This window comes from Triturus cristatus, chromosome 1_2 (assembly GCF_964204655.1).
Source record: "Triturus cristatus chromosome 1_2, aTriCri1.1, whole genome shotgun sequence".
NCBI classification, from domain to species: Eukaryota; Metazoa; Chordata; class Amphibia; order Caudata; family Salamandridae; genus Triturus; species Triturus cristatus.
This window is the reverse complement of record NC_140580.1, coordinates 1,148,222,982-1,148,243,711: the sequence shown is the minus strand read 5'-3', so window position 1 is coordinate 1,148,243,711 and position 20,730 is coordinate 1,148,222,982. Positions and strand designations below refer to the sequence as shown.

The window sequence follows — 20,730 nt, the reverse complement described above, 5'->3', positions numbered from 1 at the left end:
AGGCACTGAGGGGCTGGGGCGGATAGAGTGTGCATGGATGAGCAAAAAAAGAGCCAACAGAGGACACAATGTAAGAAGCACTAGGAAGGTAGGAGAGAGGTGAAAGCGCTAGGAAGGCTGGTCGGAGTGATGGGCGGGAGGGGAAGGGTGCTCGGATGAGAGATGGGTAGGTGCACAGATGGCTCAGAGATGAAGACCTGGGTGCTGGATTAAGAAGTGGTAGGTGGTGGATAGAAGGGAGGGCATGGAAATGGAGCGTACAGAGAAGGCGGGTGACACAAGAAGACGTGAGGAGGAGCCAGAGAAAGGGATTGTGGGTCTTTAGCAGCCGTAAAGCAGGAGAAGGCCGAGGCTGGGGTCAGCAAGGTGTTTTTGTCTTACCTTAGTGGTATAAGGTCTTCTAGAAAGCGCTTGGGTTTCATTGTAGCGCTCACGTGGTCCCTACTGAAGCCTAGGTGTGTAATCCATACCTGAGCTCCAAGCTAGTGCCTTCTGGGAATGGACACCCCGACTTCCTCTTTGAAAAGTTGCCCCCATATTTCAGTGTGTGCTAGGATGGGTTTTGGGAAACCAGGGAAGGGCCTCAAACAGTCTCTGGGGGATGTCACTTGGGAGCAGTGGAACCAGTACTCCTGTCTCTTAGCTGCTGGGATCTATACGGGGTGTGGAGTGCGCCACTCGTGCATGTCCGGACAGCACTCAAGGTGTGCCTGCTGGGGTAGATGATGGGAGTGGCCACCAGCCAATGAGCGGAGACCTACCTGACTCTTGCTGTTTTCCTCCCCAACCTTTCCATCTCAGACTGCGAGTGCTACGGGCACTCGAACCGCTGCAGCTACATCGACTTCCTGAATGTGGTGACATGCGTGAGCTGCAAGCACTACACGCGTGGCCAGCACTGCCAGCACTGCCGCCTGGGCTTCTACCGGAACCAGTCCGCCGAGCTGGACGACGAGAATGTATGCATAGGTAAGGGGAATGTTTACCTGGGGGCTTGTGGGAGGGCGGGAGGGAGGGGCAGTTGCCATGGTCACAGTTTGCAGATAGCACTAAAATAATTTATTTGTAAGACAATAAATCCTGTGGGCATCATTGACCACGCAGAGGTGAAAAGTGCATTCCATAATATATTATTTGTATTTAGGTTTTCTGATTTTCAGTTAAGACCGTTTATAACCTATAAAACACACTGTGAGAAGGTGGCCTGGTATATGCTGTCCACTAGTTCTAGTGGGAACCTTGTATCAGTCCAAACAACCCTTATGGTGAATGGTTAAAGACAACCTTTATTGAAAGCTATCCTAGTGGTAGCTATGGAGAGCAGCCTTCAGGCTAAGTCTTGAAGGAATGTAAAGCAGCTTGTTTTACCAGTCTATAATCTCTTGAATGGTCAAATGAAAGGACAACCACACCAGGTATATATTTAAAATATATGTATTTAAGATAAAACACACCCCTCTAGTCTCTTTATGAGACTGGAGTTCGAAGTACTTTAGTTACAAGTTCGCAATCAACAGTAATAGCACAAATACACGTTTGGGCCCTAGGGGCGTACCAAACCATATACCAATAAACTGGTATAAGAACCACAACTGAGCTAGACACAATGCCTAGAGCCTGTAGAAGTGCTTGGACCACAAGGAACCACCCAAGGTAGTGACACAGGGGACCCACGGAGGACGCGTGCAGTGTGAGAACACAGCCGCGAATCACCGTTTACTTCTATGGGGAATGTCACGGTTGGAAATTTAGAGTTTAAGGACACTTAGAAGATATCTACGAGCGAACCCTTTTGGCCTCAGAGGTGTCTAGGGCCAACACCCATGGGAGCACTGGAGTACTCGAGTTACCTCACCCAGGGAAGCCGGGTGCATAGGTGTGAAATGGTGTCGGGTCTCGTCGCTGGTTTCAATGGAAGCTGCTCAGGAAGTGCTGCTGCTGTGCAGAGGAGAAGTGTCCGGAGAGATCCAAGGCCGGATCTAGGATGGAAGGAACCTGAAAGCAGAGGGGACAGAGTCTGGGTCACTTACCAGTGACCAAGGGCACGATAAGCCAATGCCCACAGATGTCGGGTGCGTCAGGTGAGTTGATGGGTGTCTTGACTCTTCTGACACGAGGTCCAGGAGGTGCCGATGACAACCAGGAGCTGGATTCGAGCTGTCCCACAAAGTTTGTCAAGTGCTGTGGTGTCGGCGACCAGATTGGACCCAACAACCCTTGGCAACGGCAAGTCACTTGGAATCAGAGAAAGGACATTGGTGCAGACCAGCAAGGTCTGGGGGACTCATCCAGCAAGGGTAAGTCATGGCACATCTGGAGCAACCAGGAAAGCCCAATCAGAAGAGGAGTTGCCTTCGTGGGGACCCACTAGCCAACAGGCTAGCAATCGCGAAGGAGCCTCAAGCGGTCGCACTGGAAACTGGCCCACGGGTCACTTGTGGAGTGGAGGCCAGAAATCTTCAGTGCAGGAGGTGCTCAGCGCTGGGGCTACTTGGAGCCCAAAGCACAACTTTGAGGAAGTCCAGGAAGATGGTGGAGCAGCAAAAGATCATGTTGTCCAGGGGTCACGGTTCCACATCACCCACGATAGTCACAGGCCGCAGCTTTGCCTTGGACTCAGGGTAGCCTCAGGAAAGTCTGGAAATCTACCTCTGGTGATGCAAAGACTTCAGCGTCTGGCGGGAGCTTCAGCGATGCAGACTGGTCAGTTGCTTCTTTGGTGCCTGCCAAGCAGGGGAGTCACTCCTTGACCCCAAGGGAGATTTCTTCAGTCTTTTAGTTAAAGTAGAACGTCGAAGGTCCAGGATATATGTTTCAGAGTTTCGTCCAACTCGCAAGGAATGGGTTCCCATACTTATACATCGTTTGGGGGTTGGACATACTCTAGGGACCCACCTATGGGAGGGTTTGGAAAGAGGGGTGGTTACACCCATTTCCTTTGTCCAGTTTCACACCAGAGCAGGGGCAGGTAGCCCCTGCAACCAGTTTGAACTGGACTATGCACAGGGACACCAAGTATGCCCCCAGTGCAGGACTTCAAAGCACCAGAGAGTGCTCCCGCCCAGCCCCAATACACATCTGCCTGTCTGGTGAGGTGGTTACACCTCCCTAGGACAGGAAACCTATTGTCCAGTCCTCCCCTGTCGGAGTTTCGGTCAGCAGCAGGAGGCCAGACCCGTGTCTGTGGCAGTGGCATCCATTTTGTGATGCCAGGGCTGTAGAAAGTCTTTACCGGGTTAGACCAGTGTGAACATGTTTCTCCCTCTAGAAGGGTGGAATGCTAACCCCACGGGGGGGGGGTAGTATTCCAAAGCGTTTGACTCCAAACACAACATGTTTCCGTGCAGCCATCCCAAAGTTAGCATTTACCGCAAGGTTATAATACACTTAAGAGTATATGGTCAGGCTGCACCACAAACAGCATCAGAGGAGGTACTCTGAACACTGCAGAGGGGCTCTGCTCATGCAGGGGCACCCTCTCACATACAAACCAAGCACTCTGCCTTCAGGATTGTTAAGGCCTGCCATAGGAGTGACTTATAGGTTTTATATGTGTGTGCAACGGTAGTGATATAGGTAGCCTATACCACAGTAAGGGGTGCAAACACCACCTTACCCAGGCTGCAGTAGCAGACCTGTGGTGTCATTTTGGAGTGCTTCCCAGGGGTGGCATAATACATGCTTCAGCCCCTGGTAGGCCTCTGAGGTACCTATTCCCTAGGTACATAGTATTCCAAATACTAGGGGCTTATAAGGCACTCCAGAATCCAATTGGAAATGTACCTAATGTACATGGAAACCATTGTAGAGAGGAAGCAGCTAGGCTGGAGTTCTGATTAGCAGGGTCACAGCCAGACTAAGGTCGAAAAACAGTGAAACAACAGCAAAAAGTGGGGGTACCCATGTGAAGCAGATCCTACTGTCCTACACACACCCAAAGAGAATGTTTGCTTTTCAGTAGAAACCAGAAAACACCAGACTGTGCTGCACTGCTAGTGGTTTGGTGCCCTCTGGTGTCAAAGCAGTGTAAGTGAGGCCTTGACGTACAGGCACATTTCTGTGATGGATGCTCCCATTATGACCCACTCTGGTCATGGTAAGCCGCTTGACATGTCATGTTGACAACACTCCTGGTCCAAAGACACCCTTGATGTACCCCCACTCCGTTTTACCATCATGGCTCACCTGATGTGGCTTCAACTGCCTCTTCACTGCACATTGCTGTGGAGGGGCCAACCAGGTTCTCAGCCAAACCATGAACGAGGTTTCAGCACAGGGCGAAAGGTGCCACCATGATGTCATCCTCGTTCGCAGAGTGGTGCCCACCTTTGCTTCTGAAAGTTTGGGTAGCAAGATTGTGGCTACAAAGCTCCCTCTGCACACAGACGCCACTAGAATTAATAATACCCACCCTTAAAGCGCTGTGCAGAACACTTCAGCTCTTAAGTTTACATTGTGATGGTCTGAAAGTGTGCCTACAGGAGCCACACCCCTCATACGAAGGGACAAAGACCCCATGCCATGAACCTCTTCAGGAAACATGCACAGTCCCGGGCGGGGTCCTAGCACCAGTAACTCCTCTGTGTAAAGCTTATACATTAACATAGCAAATTCCCAAGTTAGGGTAGGAGTTTCTGGCAGTGCAGATCAGAAACAGGAAGAGGTGCCCCCCCCCCCCGTTTTCTCTTTCCTAATGTATACTGTATACAGCACAATTTGAGCAGAAACAGCATAGACCCGCTCTGGGCCTGCATACAGCAGTGGAACATGCTCATGCCATCGCTCCAGGGTCACAGGTTCAACACTCATTGTTATTATGACCTTGTCAAAGTGGAAGTTGGAACCAATGGCGCTGAAATGGGGCCTGAAGACACTTGGCAGAATCCCCTGCACAAATCAGAGTTCGATATCTGATGAAACATATTGAGCTGGGCTCGTTCCTTCTCCAAAGATGGAACATCCCCCAGAACAGCAGACGCTGCACAGAACACAAGGGTAGAGTGCCCTGGCCAGCTCTCGAATCTGCCTGGCAGTAGCACAGGCCCCGCACAGCTTTCAAATAAATAAAGGCGCAAAATCTCTGCAAAAATCACTGCCATGTAGTCCTTGCGCTGGCTTTCAAATAAACACTAAATCCCATTGACATAGCAAGACAATGTAAAATAAACTGAATTTGCTCTGTGAGCTGCACAAGCAACAAACTCAAAGCATCCTGCAGGTGACGGGGTTACTACATCAGCTGGTTCTTTATATAGCAGAGCCTGCTGTCACCAGAGACCCTATAGTTCATAGCATGTACATTCATTCCTTAGCAGTCTTCTTCCCTTTAGCCCTGAAGAGGGGGACTAGCCCCATGGCATGTACAAATGCCATCTTTACTAGCCCTCCCCGTTCTTGTTATCTCGAGACCAGGAACACAGCAGGATGACCCTGGCTTGCAGTAACAGAGCACTTTCTGCCCCACAATGTTTAAATGCCCTCAGTTAAAAACCCTCAGCTGATATTTGCCATTCGTCTGGAGGAAGGTGGGTTACATGCCCATCAATAACCTTTTATCTGCTGCAATCATCTCCTGATCCATGCAGACCCCGCGTGTGGTTTGGGACTGGACTGCTGGAAATATGAGTTTGAGTGCTTGGAAATGAGGCAGGGAGGGAGGGTAGGAAAATAATGAAAAGATACTTGTAAGAATACATTCAAGGAAAGTTACAGAGAAATTAGAGGCAGGAAAGAAGGCAGCATTGACAATAGGAATGAACAAAGGAAATACAAGCCAAATTCCTTAGAAGCACTGAAAAAACACAACCCCCATAATTATTTACAGAGCAAAAAATAATATGCCCTCACAATCACTGATTTCAACAATTTGCTAAAACATTGGAAAACACTGAAAAAAAAACACCAGAATTTACAACTAAAAACAGGACAGTATACACATGGCTGGGTCTGAACTGGGGTGGCGAAGTAAGCTAAAGAACGATGGTGGATTCAACCCAGATCTGTGACTGGGGGTGAATGTCTGAAAAGTTTCAGCGCTCCATCCATCATCTCCTTGTGGTTGCTTTGTTCACCCTAAGTTGGCAGGGTATGCCCAGACGTGGGTCCCTTGCTCACTTTGCCACTGGATTCAAGCTAGCCTGGCTGATGAAGGGTGTTATCCCGAAACCGGTCCCAGGATGCTTGTTTCCGGTCCAGGGAGGACCTGGCCTGGCAGTTTGGGCTGAACTTTTCTCATGAGGCACAGGGTCAAGACTGATTTGCATATGACTGGGTCTGAACTGGGGTGGCGAAGTGAGCTAAAAAATGATGATGGATTCAACCCATATCTGTGACTAGGGGTAAGTGTCTGAAAAGTTTCAGCGCTCCGTCCATCATCTCCTTGTGTTTGCTTTGTTCCCCTGGAACACCCATGGTTTTTGACGCACTCCCAGATTCACAAGGATCTGTAAACGTGGGAGAGAAATATGTTTGTTTCTCCTTTTTTTCCCTCTTTCCATGTGTGCTGCATTCTGCAGCATACATAGAAAGAGGAAAATGCCTCCATTGATTGTTTTTGTGAAGGAAGATGTCCCTTCCTGCACAAAATCAATCCTGCCAACAATGCAGACATCCTTCCACCATGGTGAAAGGATGCCTGCATAGGCACCAAATTGTGCGCCAGAGCTGGCTGAAAGGACAGGAATGCCCAGTATCTTGTAAATACGGTGCATTCCTGCCTTTTTGATTCGGCGTAGGGCAGCACAGGAAAAACACTTGCGGTACTCACCCTACGCCAAATCATTGTAACTGTGGCCCCACATATACCCTTAAAGTGCTCAGAGAGGGCAACTGTGCTACACCTTCAAAATATCCAAGTATTCTTTCATTCAGGCCTGTGCCTGCTCTTTGAATATTGTTTTTATCTTGAAACTGAGGGGCAGATTTACTGTAGAGATGCGTCACTTTCCCTGCGCCACCGTGAGAAACCCTTGTGCCACCGTGGATGCGCCGTATTTACAAAACGGCGCAAGGATTGGCAGCTGCGTCAGAAATTCTAACGCATCTGTTGGGGCAAAAGTCCTGCATTGCTGGAGTCATATCACAGGCACAACGTAACTCCAGCAATGCATTTTGAGGCCTATTCCCACTACACTGCATCACTCCTTGAAGCAGGCGTAAGGTTTTGACGCAGTGGCGTTATAGACGTGATGCAGTGAAATCTTGTAGATTTCACTGCGTCACTTTTATGAGGTTTTCCTGCATGGGAACGCCCACCCTGCATACGTTATACCTGACGCAGGTATAATGTGATGCAGGGCTTTACAACGCGACGCATCTCCCTAAATGCGTCGCGTTGAAAATTGGCCGTATTTTTAACGCCGCCACTGCGTAATCAAAAGTGACCCAACATAAGCACAAAATGGCCGCAAGGGGCTTGTAAATCTGCCCCCCAGTTTTTAGAAAAGTTCCCTGGTGTGTATTACTCGTTCGAGGTAACTGTGGTTGCAACATGAGGCATGTAAAAGAGAGTCAGCGATCTCACTAGTGGGACAAATGCAATGATGTTTGTAATACTCACATATGGCCACATGATGGCGCCATTAATCTAGCATTAAAAGACACTACCTTATATCAGGCGACAGCCACAAAATTAATTGGGTACCAGAGTGTGTAAACGTGTATCCATCCGCAATATGTCAGTGTGAATAAGCAGTTCGAGAACAGACAGCTGAATCCGCTTCTTAGCCAAACTCTAAAAACAATAAGCATAGGCAAAGAGTGTCCTAATACAGGGTAAGTGCAAAGGTTTGGAACTAGAGACAGAGGCGTGAGAGCTGGGGGCGTCAGGTTCTGCGAGCAATAAACGCGGATCTTATAGAAGACAGCCTCATTTTGTATCTACTCAGACGGAGTAATTCGGGGATATTTCAAAGTTTGAAAACTGAATTCAGAGGCTTTGTAAACAATATGTCTTTGGCAAGACTTGCACAATGTGCCAGTAAAGAAGCGTTCTTCAGTACTGTATGGTAATGTGTTGTGTTGTTGAACCCCGAGACAGGGCCAGGGGGACACAGGCATTAGCAATGGAGGCTAGGACAGTAACAGAACCAATTCTAGGACAGAGTGTCGAGCTCCGAGAGCCTCCGCCGCGCCCGAAAAGGGGGCACACCCGAGACACTCAGGACTGCGATATGTACTCAGCTGCAGTGGGCATAAGCGGGCAGTGTGGGGCCCTCAGAGGGCGCTCAGTGCCCACACTGCTGGAAACAAGGGCTTCTGTGCCCCTAACATCCAGTGTGACTGGACAGACCACCCTGTCCACATACCGTCCCCAGATACCGCAGCTGTCAGGTTACAGGGGTTTCTGTGCCCTTAACACCGGGTGTGCCCGGGCAGACCACCCTATCCACACCCCGCCCACAGATGCAGTAGTTGTCTGGTTACAGGGTTGTTTGTGCCCCCAACACCTGGTGTGACTGGACAGACCACCCTGTCCACATATGACCCGCAGGCGCTGCAGGTGCCCCGAACACCCAGAGTGCCCCGCAGGCCCGGCTCTAGAATGTTTTATTTGGGTGGGCCGTAAAGAAGCATGGGTGGGCCATGAAGGTGAGTGGGCACTGCCTAAAAAACACAACAAAGTATTTAATCGATCTGCCCTCGTTTGACATTTCTAAAACAATAATCAGCACTCAGAGAGCTGCAGACTGCGCTTCCTCTGATGCGCTTCCGGCTTTGGGGGAGTGGAGGGGCGGGACGCTGCTGGTCAACTCTTTGAGATGCAGACCTTTAGGACTGCAGCGCGCTCCTGGTCATGCGCAGCAGCAGACATACTTCTGCCGCCCTCCAGAGCCGCTTTACAGCTTTTCATGTTTTTAAAAATGTTTGGCAGCTTTTTACTTTGCAAAGCATTGAAGTTTAAAAATACGATGCAATAAGCCCTGAATCATAACTCTGTTTTCAGGATATCTATGCTGGTCAATGTGTGCATCATGGCTGTTAATAGATCCTGCTGACTGCACCCCCTCCCAGGCCTGACAGTATCCTATGTCAATGGTTGCTAATCAATAAACAACCATAAGGGACACCCCACGAGGCTGCGCGCCCCTGTGAAACATGAAGGTTAAAAACTCTTACTTTTCAGGTCTAAATGGCCTTGGGTGGGCCAGGGAATTCCTTGGGTCGACCTGACCCACATGGTCCATCCTCATACAGACAACCCCGTCCACATACCACCCACAGACACCGCATTCATCAAGTTACAGGGATTTCTGTGCTCCTAACATCCAATGTTACCGGGCAGACCACCATGGCCACAAACCACCCGCAGACGCCGCAGTTGTCAGGTTACAAGGGTTTCTGCGCCCCTAACACCCAGTGTGACCGGACAGAGCACCCTGTCCACATACCACCCGCTGGTGCCATAGTTGTCAGGTTACAAGGGTTTCTGTTCCCCTAACATCCAATGTTACCGGGCAGACCACCCTGTCCACATACCATCTGCAGACGCCGCAGTTGTCAGGTTACAAGGGTTTCTGTGCCCCTAACACCCAGTGTGACTGGACAGAGCACCCTGTCCACATACCACCCGCAGACGCCACAGTTGTCAGATTACAAGGGTTTCTGAGCCCCTAACACCCAGTGTGACCAGACAGAGCACCCTGTCCACATGCCACCCGCAGACGCCGCAGTTGTCAGATTACATGGGTTTCTGTGCCCCTAACACCCAGTGTGACCGGACAGTGTTAGGTCGTTCATGTAAATATGTGTTCCCTCTTCTCTGTTCTTGCATTGACACTAGAATGTTTTGGCGTAGGTTGAAATTCTGTCTGGTGGAATGTGTGACACTTCAACAGAGGACTGCACAGTGAAGAGACGGTTGTACTTTGCCTCTCTCGCTGACTGCTGGTGTGAGTGTCTCGGGAATTGGAATAAACCTGCCTATGAACTTGTCCTGTCTCAGTGTTTCATGGAACATACGACAGAGCAACCTGTCCACATGCCACCCGCAGATGCCGCAGTTGTCAGGTTAAAAGGGTTTCTGTGCCCATAGCACCCGGTGTATCCGGGCAGACCACCCGGTCCACATATCGCCCGCAGATGCCACAGTTGTCCGGTTACAGTGGTTTCTGTGCCCTTAACACCCAGTGTCCCTGGGCAGACCACCCAGTCCACACACTGCCCGCAGACGCCACAGTCATCGGATTACAGGGGTTTCTGTGCCCCTAATACGTGGTGTGACTGGGCAGACCACCTCGCCCACAAGCCGTGCACAGATGCCGAAGCTGTCAGTATATAGGGATTTCTGTACCCCTAACACCTGGTGCACCCGGGCAGACCTCCCTGTCCACATCCCGCCAGCAGACACCACAGTCAACACGTTTCAGGGGTTTCTGTGCCCCTAACACCCAGTGTGCCCGGGCAGGCCACCATGTCCACATACCACCTGCACACACAGCAGTTGTCAGGTTACAGGATTTTCTGTGCCCCTAACACCGGGTGTGCCCAGGCAAACCACCCTGTCCACATATCACCCGCAGATGCCACAGGTTACAGGAGTTTCTGTACCCCTAACACCCGCTGTGCCCAGGCAGACCGCCGGGTGTGGCTGGGAAAACTACCCTGTCCACATGCCACCCGCAGATGCCGAATCTCTAAGGTTACAGGTGTTTCTGTACCCCTAACACTTGGTGCCACCGTACCGATCACCCTGCCCACATACCACCCACAGACACCACAGCCATCAGGTTACAGGGGTTTCTGTGCCCCTAACAACCAGTGTGACTGGTCAGACCACCCGTCCATATACCATATACTCTCACCGCAGCCATCAGGTTCCTGTGCTCCTAATACCCAGTGTGACTGAAGAGACCACCCTGTCCACATACCACCTGCAGACACTGCAGTCGTCAGGTTACAAGATGTTCTGTGCCCCAACACTCGGTGAGACCGAACAGACCACTCCATTACCATACCATGCGCTTACACCACAGCCGTCAGGTTACAGGGTTTTCTGTGCCCCTAACACTCGGTGTGAACGGATAGACCACCCCGTCCACATACCATCCGCTTACACCACAGCCATCAGGTTACAGGGGTTTCCATGTCCCTAAAACCCGGTACGACTGGACGGACCACCTTGCCCACATACCACCCGCAGGTGCCACAGTTGTCAGGTTACAAGGGTTTCTGTGCCCCTAACGCCCAGTGCGACTGGACAGACCACCCCGCCCACATACCACCCACAGATACCGCAGTCATCAAGTTACAGGGGTTTCTGTGCCCCTAACATCCAGTGTTACCAGGCAGACCCCCACGTCCACATGCCACCCGCTGAAGCAGTCAGGTTCCTAGGATTTCTGTGCCCCTAACACCCAGTGTGACAGGACAGAGCACCCTGTCCACATAACACCCTCTGGCATTGCAGCTGTCAGGTAACATGGGTTTCTGTGCCCCCAACCCTGGTGTAACCGGGCAGAGCACCCAGTCTACATACCATACCACCCGCAGACACCGCAGCTATCAGGTTACAGGGGTTTCTATGCGTCTAATACCCGGTATGACTGGACAGACCACCCTGTCCTCATGCCACCTGCATGTGGGGGCTCTGTGCCCCTAACACCCGGTGTGTCCAGGCCAATCGCCCTATCCACATACCACCCGCAGACACCGCAGTCGTCAGGCTAGGGGAGCGGTATCTGCTGGTCCAAAGGTCTGCATGGATCTCTGTGGACAGAGAAGGTGTCACCGGTTCTAGCAGAGAGGATGGTGCACAGGGCCCGCCTTCACCTGGCTCACTTTGGAGGTATGCTGCAGAAAGAGAGGGACACAGGTAATTGCGTATGAGCCAGACTCTTTCCGTACACAGACACCACATGGTTAAAGTTCCCCGAGGACCAGGGTGCTGCTTCACCCCCTCCTGTAAAGCAAGCAGCATAGCGGAGCGAAGTTTTTTTCCTCGCTCGTAGCAAGATTTTTCATCATTCGTGCTCTTCAACGTCAAGTTGGTGAACGCGATCAAGGGAAATCAACCTCCCAGTGATGCGGGCAGTCGTATTTCTCAATTCAGATGGCCGTGTATGCTTGCGACTGCTCGCATTGAGAAACCGTCCGTTCGCGTTGAGAAACCACCTGTTCACATTGAGAAAGCTGCCCTTCGAGTAGAAAATCTACTCAAGTGGCAGAAAGGAAGCAGCGCCCGCTTGCGCTGCGCAAGGTGCCGTTCGCAATCATTTCACAGCGCGGACAAACACCCGGCGCTGAAAATTACAGTGAATGCCATTTTTCAAACGCACTCCACCGCAGCAGAGTTCTTCTTGCACTTGGCGGAGTTCCACTATGCGGAACTCCGCGAACTCCGCCAAGGCTTAATCTTTTGTAAGGAGACATGGCTGTTCGAATAACAAAGCACAACCAAGCAGGGTGCAACTCCAGCTCCTTGAAACACTGGTTCTGGGGTGCGCACCGCAAGCCTGGCAGAAGAGCATGGTGGGTGATGCCACGCTGGCGAGCAGCTCCACCAAAACCATTAAAAGAAACGAGAAGTTTGCACGAGCCTGGCTCAAAACTGCCAAATGTAACCACAGCAAACAGAAGTGAAGCGCCCGACGTCCAACCCCGAAAAAGATGACGAATACAAATGAAATGTTATCACAACAAGCCTTGTGCCCTCTCACGAGAGATGGGCCGTGAACGCAATCTGAGCGACGTGACTGGAGCTTCAGACAAGCAGCTCCAGGCCTGCTGAGAAAGGGGAACAGCAAAGCACCTAGAGGCAGCAGCGCAGATGGAAGTAACTATGAGCTAGAAAGTAAGACACAGGTACATCTGAAGGGGACACCAATAAAGGGGCAATCAGAGAGCTCAGCTACGCCGAGTGAGCAGCGAACAGACTGACAACACCGGAAGCACAGCCAGGAACAGGCAAGGTCATTTGAAAGCACCTGGAAATGCTTCATCCAGGGCAACAAAGGGCGTCTCCAAGGAGACTGCCTCAAAACAGAATGTGTTGCCCAACCCCACTGTGATGACACAAAAGTAGTGTGCTTGGCAAGCCGCTCAGCAGACATGGAAGAAGGCAGGGGGGCACATACCACCTGCAGACACTGCAGTCGTCAGGTTACAAGATGTTCTGTGCCCCAACACTCGGTGAGACCGAACAGACCACTCCATTACCATACCATGCGCTTACACCACAGCCGTCAGGTTACAGGGTTTTCTGTGCCCCTAACACTCGGTGTGAACGGATAGACCACCCCGTCCACATACCATCCGCTTACACCACAGCCATCAGGTTACAGGGGTTTCCATGTCCCTAAAACCCGGTACGACTGGACGGACCACCTTGCCCACATACCACCCGCAGGTGCCACAGTTGTCAGGTTACAAGGGTTTCTGTGCCCCTAACGCCCAGTGCGACTGGACAGACCACCCCGCCCACATACCACCCACAGATACCGCAGTCATCAAGTTACAGGGGTTTCTGTGCCCCTAACATCCAGTGTTACCAGGCAGACCCCCACGTCCACATGCCACCCGCTGAAGCAGTCAGGTTCCTAGGATTTCTGTGCCCCTAACACCCAGTGTGACAGGACAGAGCACCCTGTCCACATAACACCCTCTGGCATTGCAGCTGTCAGGTAACATGGGTTTCTGTGCCCCCAACCCTGGTGTAACCGGGCAGAGCACCCAGTCTACATACCATACCACCCGCAGACACCGCAGCTATCAGGTTACAGGGGTTTCTATGCGTCTAATACCCGGTATGACTGGACAGACCACCCTGTCCTCATGCCACCTGCATGTGGGGGCTCTGTGCCCCTAACACCCGGTGTGTCCAGGCCAATCGCCCTATCCACATACCACCCGCAGACACCGCAGTCGTCAGGCTAGGGGAGCGGTATCTGCTGGTCCAAAGGTCTGCATGGATCTCTGTGGACAGAGAAGGTGTCACCGGTTCTAGCAGAGAGGATGGTGCACAGGGCCCGCCTTCACCTGGCTCACTTTGGAGGTATGCTGCAGAAAGAGAGGGACACAGGTAATTGCGTATGAGCCAGACTCTTTCCGTACACAGACACCACATGGTTAAAGTTCCCCGAGGACCAGGGTGCTGCTTCACCCCCTCCTGTAAAGCAAGCAGCATAGCGGAGCGAAGTTTTTTTCCTCGCTCGTAGCAAGATTTTTCATCATTCGTGCTCTTCAACGTCAAGTTGGTGAACGCGATCAAGGGAAATCAACCTCCCAGTGATGCGGGCAGTCGTATTTCTCAATTCAGATGGCCGTGTATGCTTGCGACTGCTCGCATTGAGAAACCGTCCGTTCGCGTTGAGAAACCACCTGTTCACATTGAGAAAGCTGCCCTTCGAGTAGAAAATCTACTCAAGTGGCAGAAAGGAAGCAGCGCCCGCTTGCGCTGCGCAAGGTGCCGTTCGCAATCATTTCACAGCGCGGACAAACACCCGGCGCTGAAAATTACAGTGAATGCCATTTTTCAAACGCACTCCACCGCAGCAGAGTTCTTCTTGCACTTGGCGGAGTTCCACTATGCGGAACTCCGCGAACTCCGCCAAGGCTTAATCTTTTGTAAGGAGACATGGCTGTTCGAATAACAAAGCACAACCAAGCAGGGTGCAACTCCAGCTCCTTGAAACACTGGTTCTGGGGTGCGCACCGCAAGCCTGGCAGAAGAGCATGGTGGGTGATGCCACGCTGGCGAGCAGCTCCACCAAAACCATTAAAAGAAACGAGAAGTTTGCACGAGCCTGGCTCAAAACTGCCAAATGTAACCACAGCAAACAGAAGTGAAGCGCCCGACGTCCAACCCCGAAAAAGATGACGAATACAAATGAAATGTTATCACAACAAGCCTTGTGCCCTCTCACGAGAGATGGGCCGTGAACGCAATCTGAGCGACGTGACTGGAGCTTCAGACAAGCAGCTCCAGGCCTGCTGAGAAAGGGGAACAGCAAAGCACCTAGAGGCAGCAGCGCAGATGGAAGTAACTATGAGCTAGAAAGTAAGACACAGGTACATCTGAAGGGGACACCAATAAAGGGGCAATCAGAGAGCTCAGCTACGCCGAGTGAGCAGCGAACAGACTGACAACACCGGAAGCACAGCCAGGAACAGGCAAGGTCATTTGAAAGCACCTGGAAATGCTTCATCCAGGGCAACAAAGGGCGTCTCCAAGGAGACTGCCTCAAAACAGAATGTGTTGCCCAACCCCACTGTGATGACACAAAAGTAGTGTGCTTGGCAAGCCGCTCAGCAGACATGGAAGAAGGCAGGGGGGCACTGCCAGGAAGCGCGAAGGCTCTGGAAAGTACCTAAGGCAAAGGTTTTGCCTCCACCCGAGGTCAAGCAGTGGTGGAACAAGGTGCTCGCCAGCCCCTTCCCTGCGCCCACGTCAGAGTGGATGACGCAGAGGTTCTGGGGGCAAAGTCAGTCGCAGGATTCTTACCAGCTCCTGGCAATTTAAAGCTGGGTTCCTGCCCAGCAATATCTGTGGGTCCGAACAATTTCTCCTTCACCAAGGATTCCCCACACTCCAGATGCTACTCTCAGCTAGCCTGCTGGCCAAGACTTGTAATCTTGCAAGGACACTGCTTTTAGACACATTGGAAATGAAAAATGTTTTGCAAAAATACTATTATTCCATTAGGATGCTTGTTTACTATAAAGAAAAGGGAACTATAGCTTCCTGTAGGTGATGTGCACCGCTCTTAGTAAAAGCTCCACAAAGGTCCAAAACCCTGGACTAGTCCAGTCAGGCTCCTTAGAGATTCTGTACCTTGAAACGCCTCCTGGGGCGCCCTCGCCATCCATAGCTACACCTGGATTTCCTGGAAAAAAAAGGATCTGTGTGGCCGGGGTGGTCTTACGGTGGTCCGAATCCTGTGTACAAATCCCCTCCGAACTAATAAAAATACACAATCAGACTTCTTACACAAGGGCAATAACTAGGGGCGTTCCTCAAGGCTCTGTCCTCTCGCCCACTCTGTTCAAAATCTACATGGAGCCCCTCCCCGTCACCCTGAACCAAGCAAACATACCCTTCAATCTATTCACAGATGGCACCCAGCTCTACATGGAAATCTCCTCACAAGAGGATGTACACCAGCTAAATACCACTCTCAAGGAAGTCCAACCCTGGCTATCTCACAACCACCTAAAACTCAACCAAGACAAGACTAAAATCATCCTCATCTCAAAAACAGATCAGACCCCCATGCTAGAATGGCCAAACACCATAGGCACTCTCAACTGCATTCTATCCCCAGCTGACTGTCAGATCTCCAGGAATCACACTGGACCCCAAACTGATCATGAAAGATCATTTAAAGAATAGAGCAGGGGGCGTGGCCTGGGAGCCGAACATGGCGGACGTGTCTCCGTAGAGTTCCGCTGTTTGCTCCCTCTATGGGCCTTAATCCGACACGATCCTAGACCCCGAGCCTTATTTTGGAGGGCCCTTTGTTGCGGTGCCTGTCGTGACCCTGCAGAAGAGTTCTATCGGCGGCAGTGGGTCTGATACACCGTGGGCGGCTTCCCGACTGGCGGCCGCCGCGCCTGTGACGCACAGCGGGGCACTCGAGGCTGTGGCTGCAGCAAGCCCCACGGTCAGAGAGGTGGCTGCCTATCCTAACTCCATCGGTGCCTGAAGCTGAGAAGTGTCGCCGCTGCTGTGCGGTCCCGCACGACAACCGGCGGGAGGACGAGGAGCCTGGGGTTCCCGCTGCGACACCATAGCTGGCGCCCCTCCCCCACTTCCTGCATCGCGGCCTGGTGCAGCCTTGCTTAGATCCTGCGACCCCGGGCCGGGTCACGGGTGAGTCCTGCTGTTGGAGGGTCCGTAGGTGAGCTGTGGACCTCCAGTTTGGTGGCGCCCCTCCTGAAGGAGCGACAGGGATTACCCTGGCTGGAGGCGCTGCTGTGATGGTGCGGTGGCTCCCGTAGGGCCCATCATTGGTCTGGTGAGGAACCCAGCACCCATTTGACTCAGGTCGTGGGGTGCCCAGGGATGGCAGTATTTTCACGGCCTACGATCTGCTGAGCGGCCCCGGTTTAAGTGACTGCCCGGTTCCTGGCGCCTTGGTGTGACACTGTGCTGCGATATCGGGGAGGCCTACATCCCTCTCCGGGAACTACTGCATAGAGCTTGGCTGCTCCTGCAAAGTGCCCCCCACATAGAGAGCGCTGCTGCTGGTGGGCCCCTGCAAGATCGCCTGCAGCACGTGCTTTGGGCTGCGGTGACGCCCTGTGCTTGAGTCTGGCCCGGGCTGCCGCTTGTTGGTATCTGCTGCCTCTCACTGTTGCCTACTATATCGGCCGCCAAGTTGTCCCCTGTCGCCATGGGCAGGGATAAACAGGGTGCGGCGGCCCCCAAGCAGCATACTATGGACCGCTTTACCACTACTACTAACCCACCCGGGGGGGGGGGTGGGGGGGGGGAGTCCACAGAGGGCTTATCGGATGCGGCGAAGTTGTTGGAAGCGATTACACAATCGCGGATGGCCTTCGAGGCTAAGATCAGGGCCGTGGGCGCAGAGGTGTCGTTCCTTTGCCAAGATCTGCGGAAAGTGGTCGACCGCATCACGGAAGGGGAGACCAGGGTCTCCACAGTCGAGGACTCTGTCAGGGTGCTACAGAAAAAAGGGGACAAACTGACCAAGCAATCACAGGAGATGACGGCACGGGTTGAAGATGCGGAGGGGCGGGCCAACCGCAATAATCTGTGCATGGTGGGTTTCCCGAAGGGCTGCGAGGGGGCCTCCATGGACAAGTTCATCTCAGATTGGCTACAGGCACTGTTGCCCCAGGAAGACATGTCTTCCTGTTTCGTGGTTGAGAGGGCCCATCGTGCTCTGGCTAAGAAACCGCCACCAGGGGAACGCCCGAGGCCAGTGATAGCCCGACTCCTTAACTACACAGATCGGGATGCCGTACTTCGATATACCCGGCTTCATAAAGATAAAATGATCTTCGACTCACACCACATCATGGTTTTCCCTGACTACACCAAGTTGGTGCAGCAACAGCGTCGGTCTTTTGTGGCTGCCAAGAGAAGGCTACGCAAACTAAACTTATCCTAAGCCTTGCTGTTTCCGGCCCGGATGAAGGTGATGTTCAATGCAAAATCATTTTTCTTTGATACTCCGGAGGAAGTCTTTGTGTGGACTGATGAGAGACATATTCTTAAACCCCACTCACTGCCTCCGGTGGCTCGCATCGGAGTGGTCGACAGGGCAGAGATGCGACATCGATCCCGCTCCAATTGGTTTGCACAAGAGCCGATAGGCTCTGGAAACTGAGCTGAATTGGGACACATTGCTTCGTGTTCCCTAAGTTCCCTTCCTGGGGTGGGTCATGACTACAGGCTGTGGCCACACGCTAATTCGATTGGGCCATAAAGGTGGGGGTCTTTACTACAGGCCCTGGAGGGATCTGAACATGGCTCGCCCTGGACGTTTTGGGTGATGTTGGGTAAGTTGGGTGGGGGGAATCCATAGGAGGGAACGCTTGGGTCATCCTAATGGGGGCCTGGGGTGGGTTCCCACCGCGACAGATACTCTGTGTTGCAGGAAGTATGGGGAGTGGGGGTAAGGGGGAACAGGGGAAAGTTTCTCAGTTGGTTTCTTATTCATTGTATGTTTCCGCACTATGCACACGCCACATTGCTTCACCTTGCACGCACCAGTTGCCGTTATCTCTTTGGACACTTAGGGATGGCCCACACGACAGGTAACACACCTCCGGGGGTGCTAAATATTCTCGCCTGGAATGTGCGTGACTTGCTTAGTAAAGTCAAACGAGGGACAGTGCTCCACCAGCCAAAGCACTATGCAGCAGATGTCCTATTGCTCCAGGAAACACACCTCCTGGGCACGAAGGCCCCATGCCTAGCCCATTATGGTTATTCCACGTTGTATCATTCCGGCTTTACACAGGGGGCACGGGGTACTGCCATTCTCATTCACCGTAGGGTGCCACTCCAAATCACACAACAATGGCTAGATCCAGGGGGTTGATACAGAGTGGTCTCGGGTACCTTGGCCGGCGAACACATTACACTTGGTAGCGTATACGCCCCTCTGCCGCTTGACCAGATGTTTATAGATAAAATAACGCAGCTTTGGGACCTCCCAGGTGGCCTTATGATATTGGGGGGCGATTGGAATGATATTATGGGTCCATTGGATAGGTGGGGAGCCCGACAACCTGATACACTCCCCACTACATCCAAATTAAACGTACTCGCACGTACTCTGGGCTGGGTGGACACGTGGCGCGCCTTACACCCGACGAACGCTGGCTTCTCTTACGCATCATCGGTTCACCCTACTCTTCCACGTCTAGATTATTTATTCCTCCCACATAGCTATATGCACAGGGTGGCACATACATCCATTCTACCCCGTGGCCTATCAGACCACTCGCCAATCCAACTTAAATTGCGACTGCTAACTAGCAGGGCCCCCTATAGGTGGCATATGCCCCCCTGGCTGCTCCGTGATGAGGCATACAGGGAGATGCTAAGTCAGGCAATCACTGACTACTTCAGATACAATGCCGGCACATGCCAGTCCCCAGTTATTTTATGGGAAGCGTTTAAGCCCACAATTCAGGGTGCAGATATAAGTTATCACACCGGGGAAAAGCGTCGCCGCCTGGCCCAGGTGCATGACCCAGAGAACAGGCAGGAAGAACTCCAATCCCTTGTGGTGGGAGGCTCTGACCCCACTGCCCGCCAGAACCTACTGCACGTGCAACAAATGCTCCATCAGGCTCACACAGACTGTGCAAAAGACGACTGGCTGGCCACCCAGCATAGGATCTACCAATGGGGCAGTAAGTCTAGCCAAATGCTTCATAGGCTCTGTCAGGCTAAGGTGGCCCCGACGCAGGTACCCCTTCTGCGGTCCCCCGCGGGAGTTGCCTGCGCATCCCCCGAGGCAGTTGTTCAGGCCTTTGCTAATTTTTACGCTGCATTGTACGAAGAATGGGAGGTCATCTCCGAACCCCTTATAGATGCCTTTTTCGTGGATATCCCTCCCAGCCGCCTCTCGGACGAGCAACGGGATGCCCTGGAGGAGCCCATTTCGTTGGATGAACTGCAGTCGGCTCTCTCCAACATCCATCCTGGTCGTGCGCCAGGCCCGAACTGGTTCCCATGTGACTTCCTGAGGCCTCATTTGGAGACTCAGGGGGCTCATTTGCTTGAGGTGATCCATGAAGCCTCGGAGAATCATATTCTCTCTCTGGATTGGAGACACGCAAAGGTCGTAGTGTTTCTTAAACCGGGCCGCCCACCAGACGACCCGGGTTCCTATCACCCCATTTCATTACTAAATTTTGAGCCTAAACTGCTAGGGAAGATCCTGGCAGTCCGCCTCCACACCTGTATACAGGATTTGGTACACCCAGACCAGTCTGGCTTCATACCACAGCGTGCTACCAGACATAATATCAGACAAGCTCACAACGCAGTGGCGGAAGCTCATCGTTTGGGACGTCCTGCAGCAGTCCTGTTGGCCAATATCGACAAGACATTTGATTCATTAAGTTAGACGTACCTTTTTAAGCTCTTGGAGGCAGTTAACTTGGGTCCCCAATTCCGGGCATATGTGAAATTACTTTATACGGACCTCACTGCATCGGTCCGAGTGGCTGGCCATTGCTCGGCCCCCTTCCCCATTCGGAGGGACACACGGCAGGGTTGTCCGCTCTCCCCACTGCTGTTCGCTCTGGCTA

The 20,730-nt window shown here is 52.3% G+C and overlaps 1 protein-coding gene across 2 annotated transcripts in view; it reads left to right on the top strand.

The window, feature by feature from the left end:
- NTNG2 (netrin G2) overlaps positions 1–20,730 on the top strand; it is a 485,923-nt gene that overhangs the window by 450,395 nt on the left and 14,798 nt on the right. For both annotated transcript variants that reach the window (XM_085613924.1, XM_085613925.1), the window contains one exon: positions 802–969. In XM_085613924.1, coding sequence (XP_085470050.1) covers positions 802–969 — 168 coding nt within the window. The remainder of the gene's footprint in view (positions 1–801; positions 970–20,730) is intronic.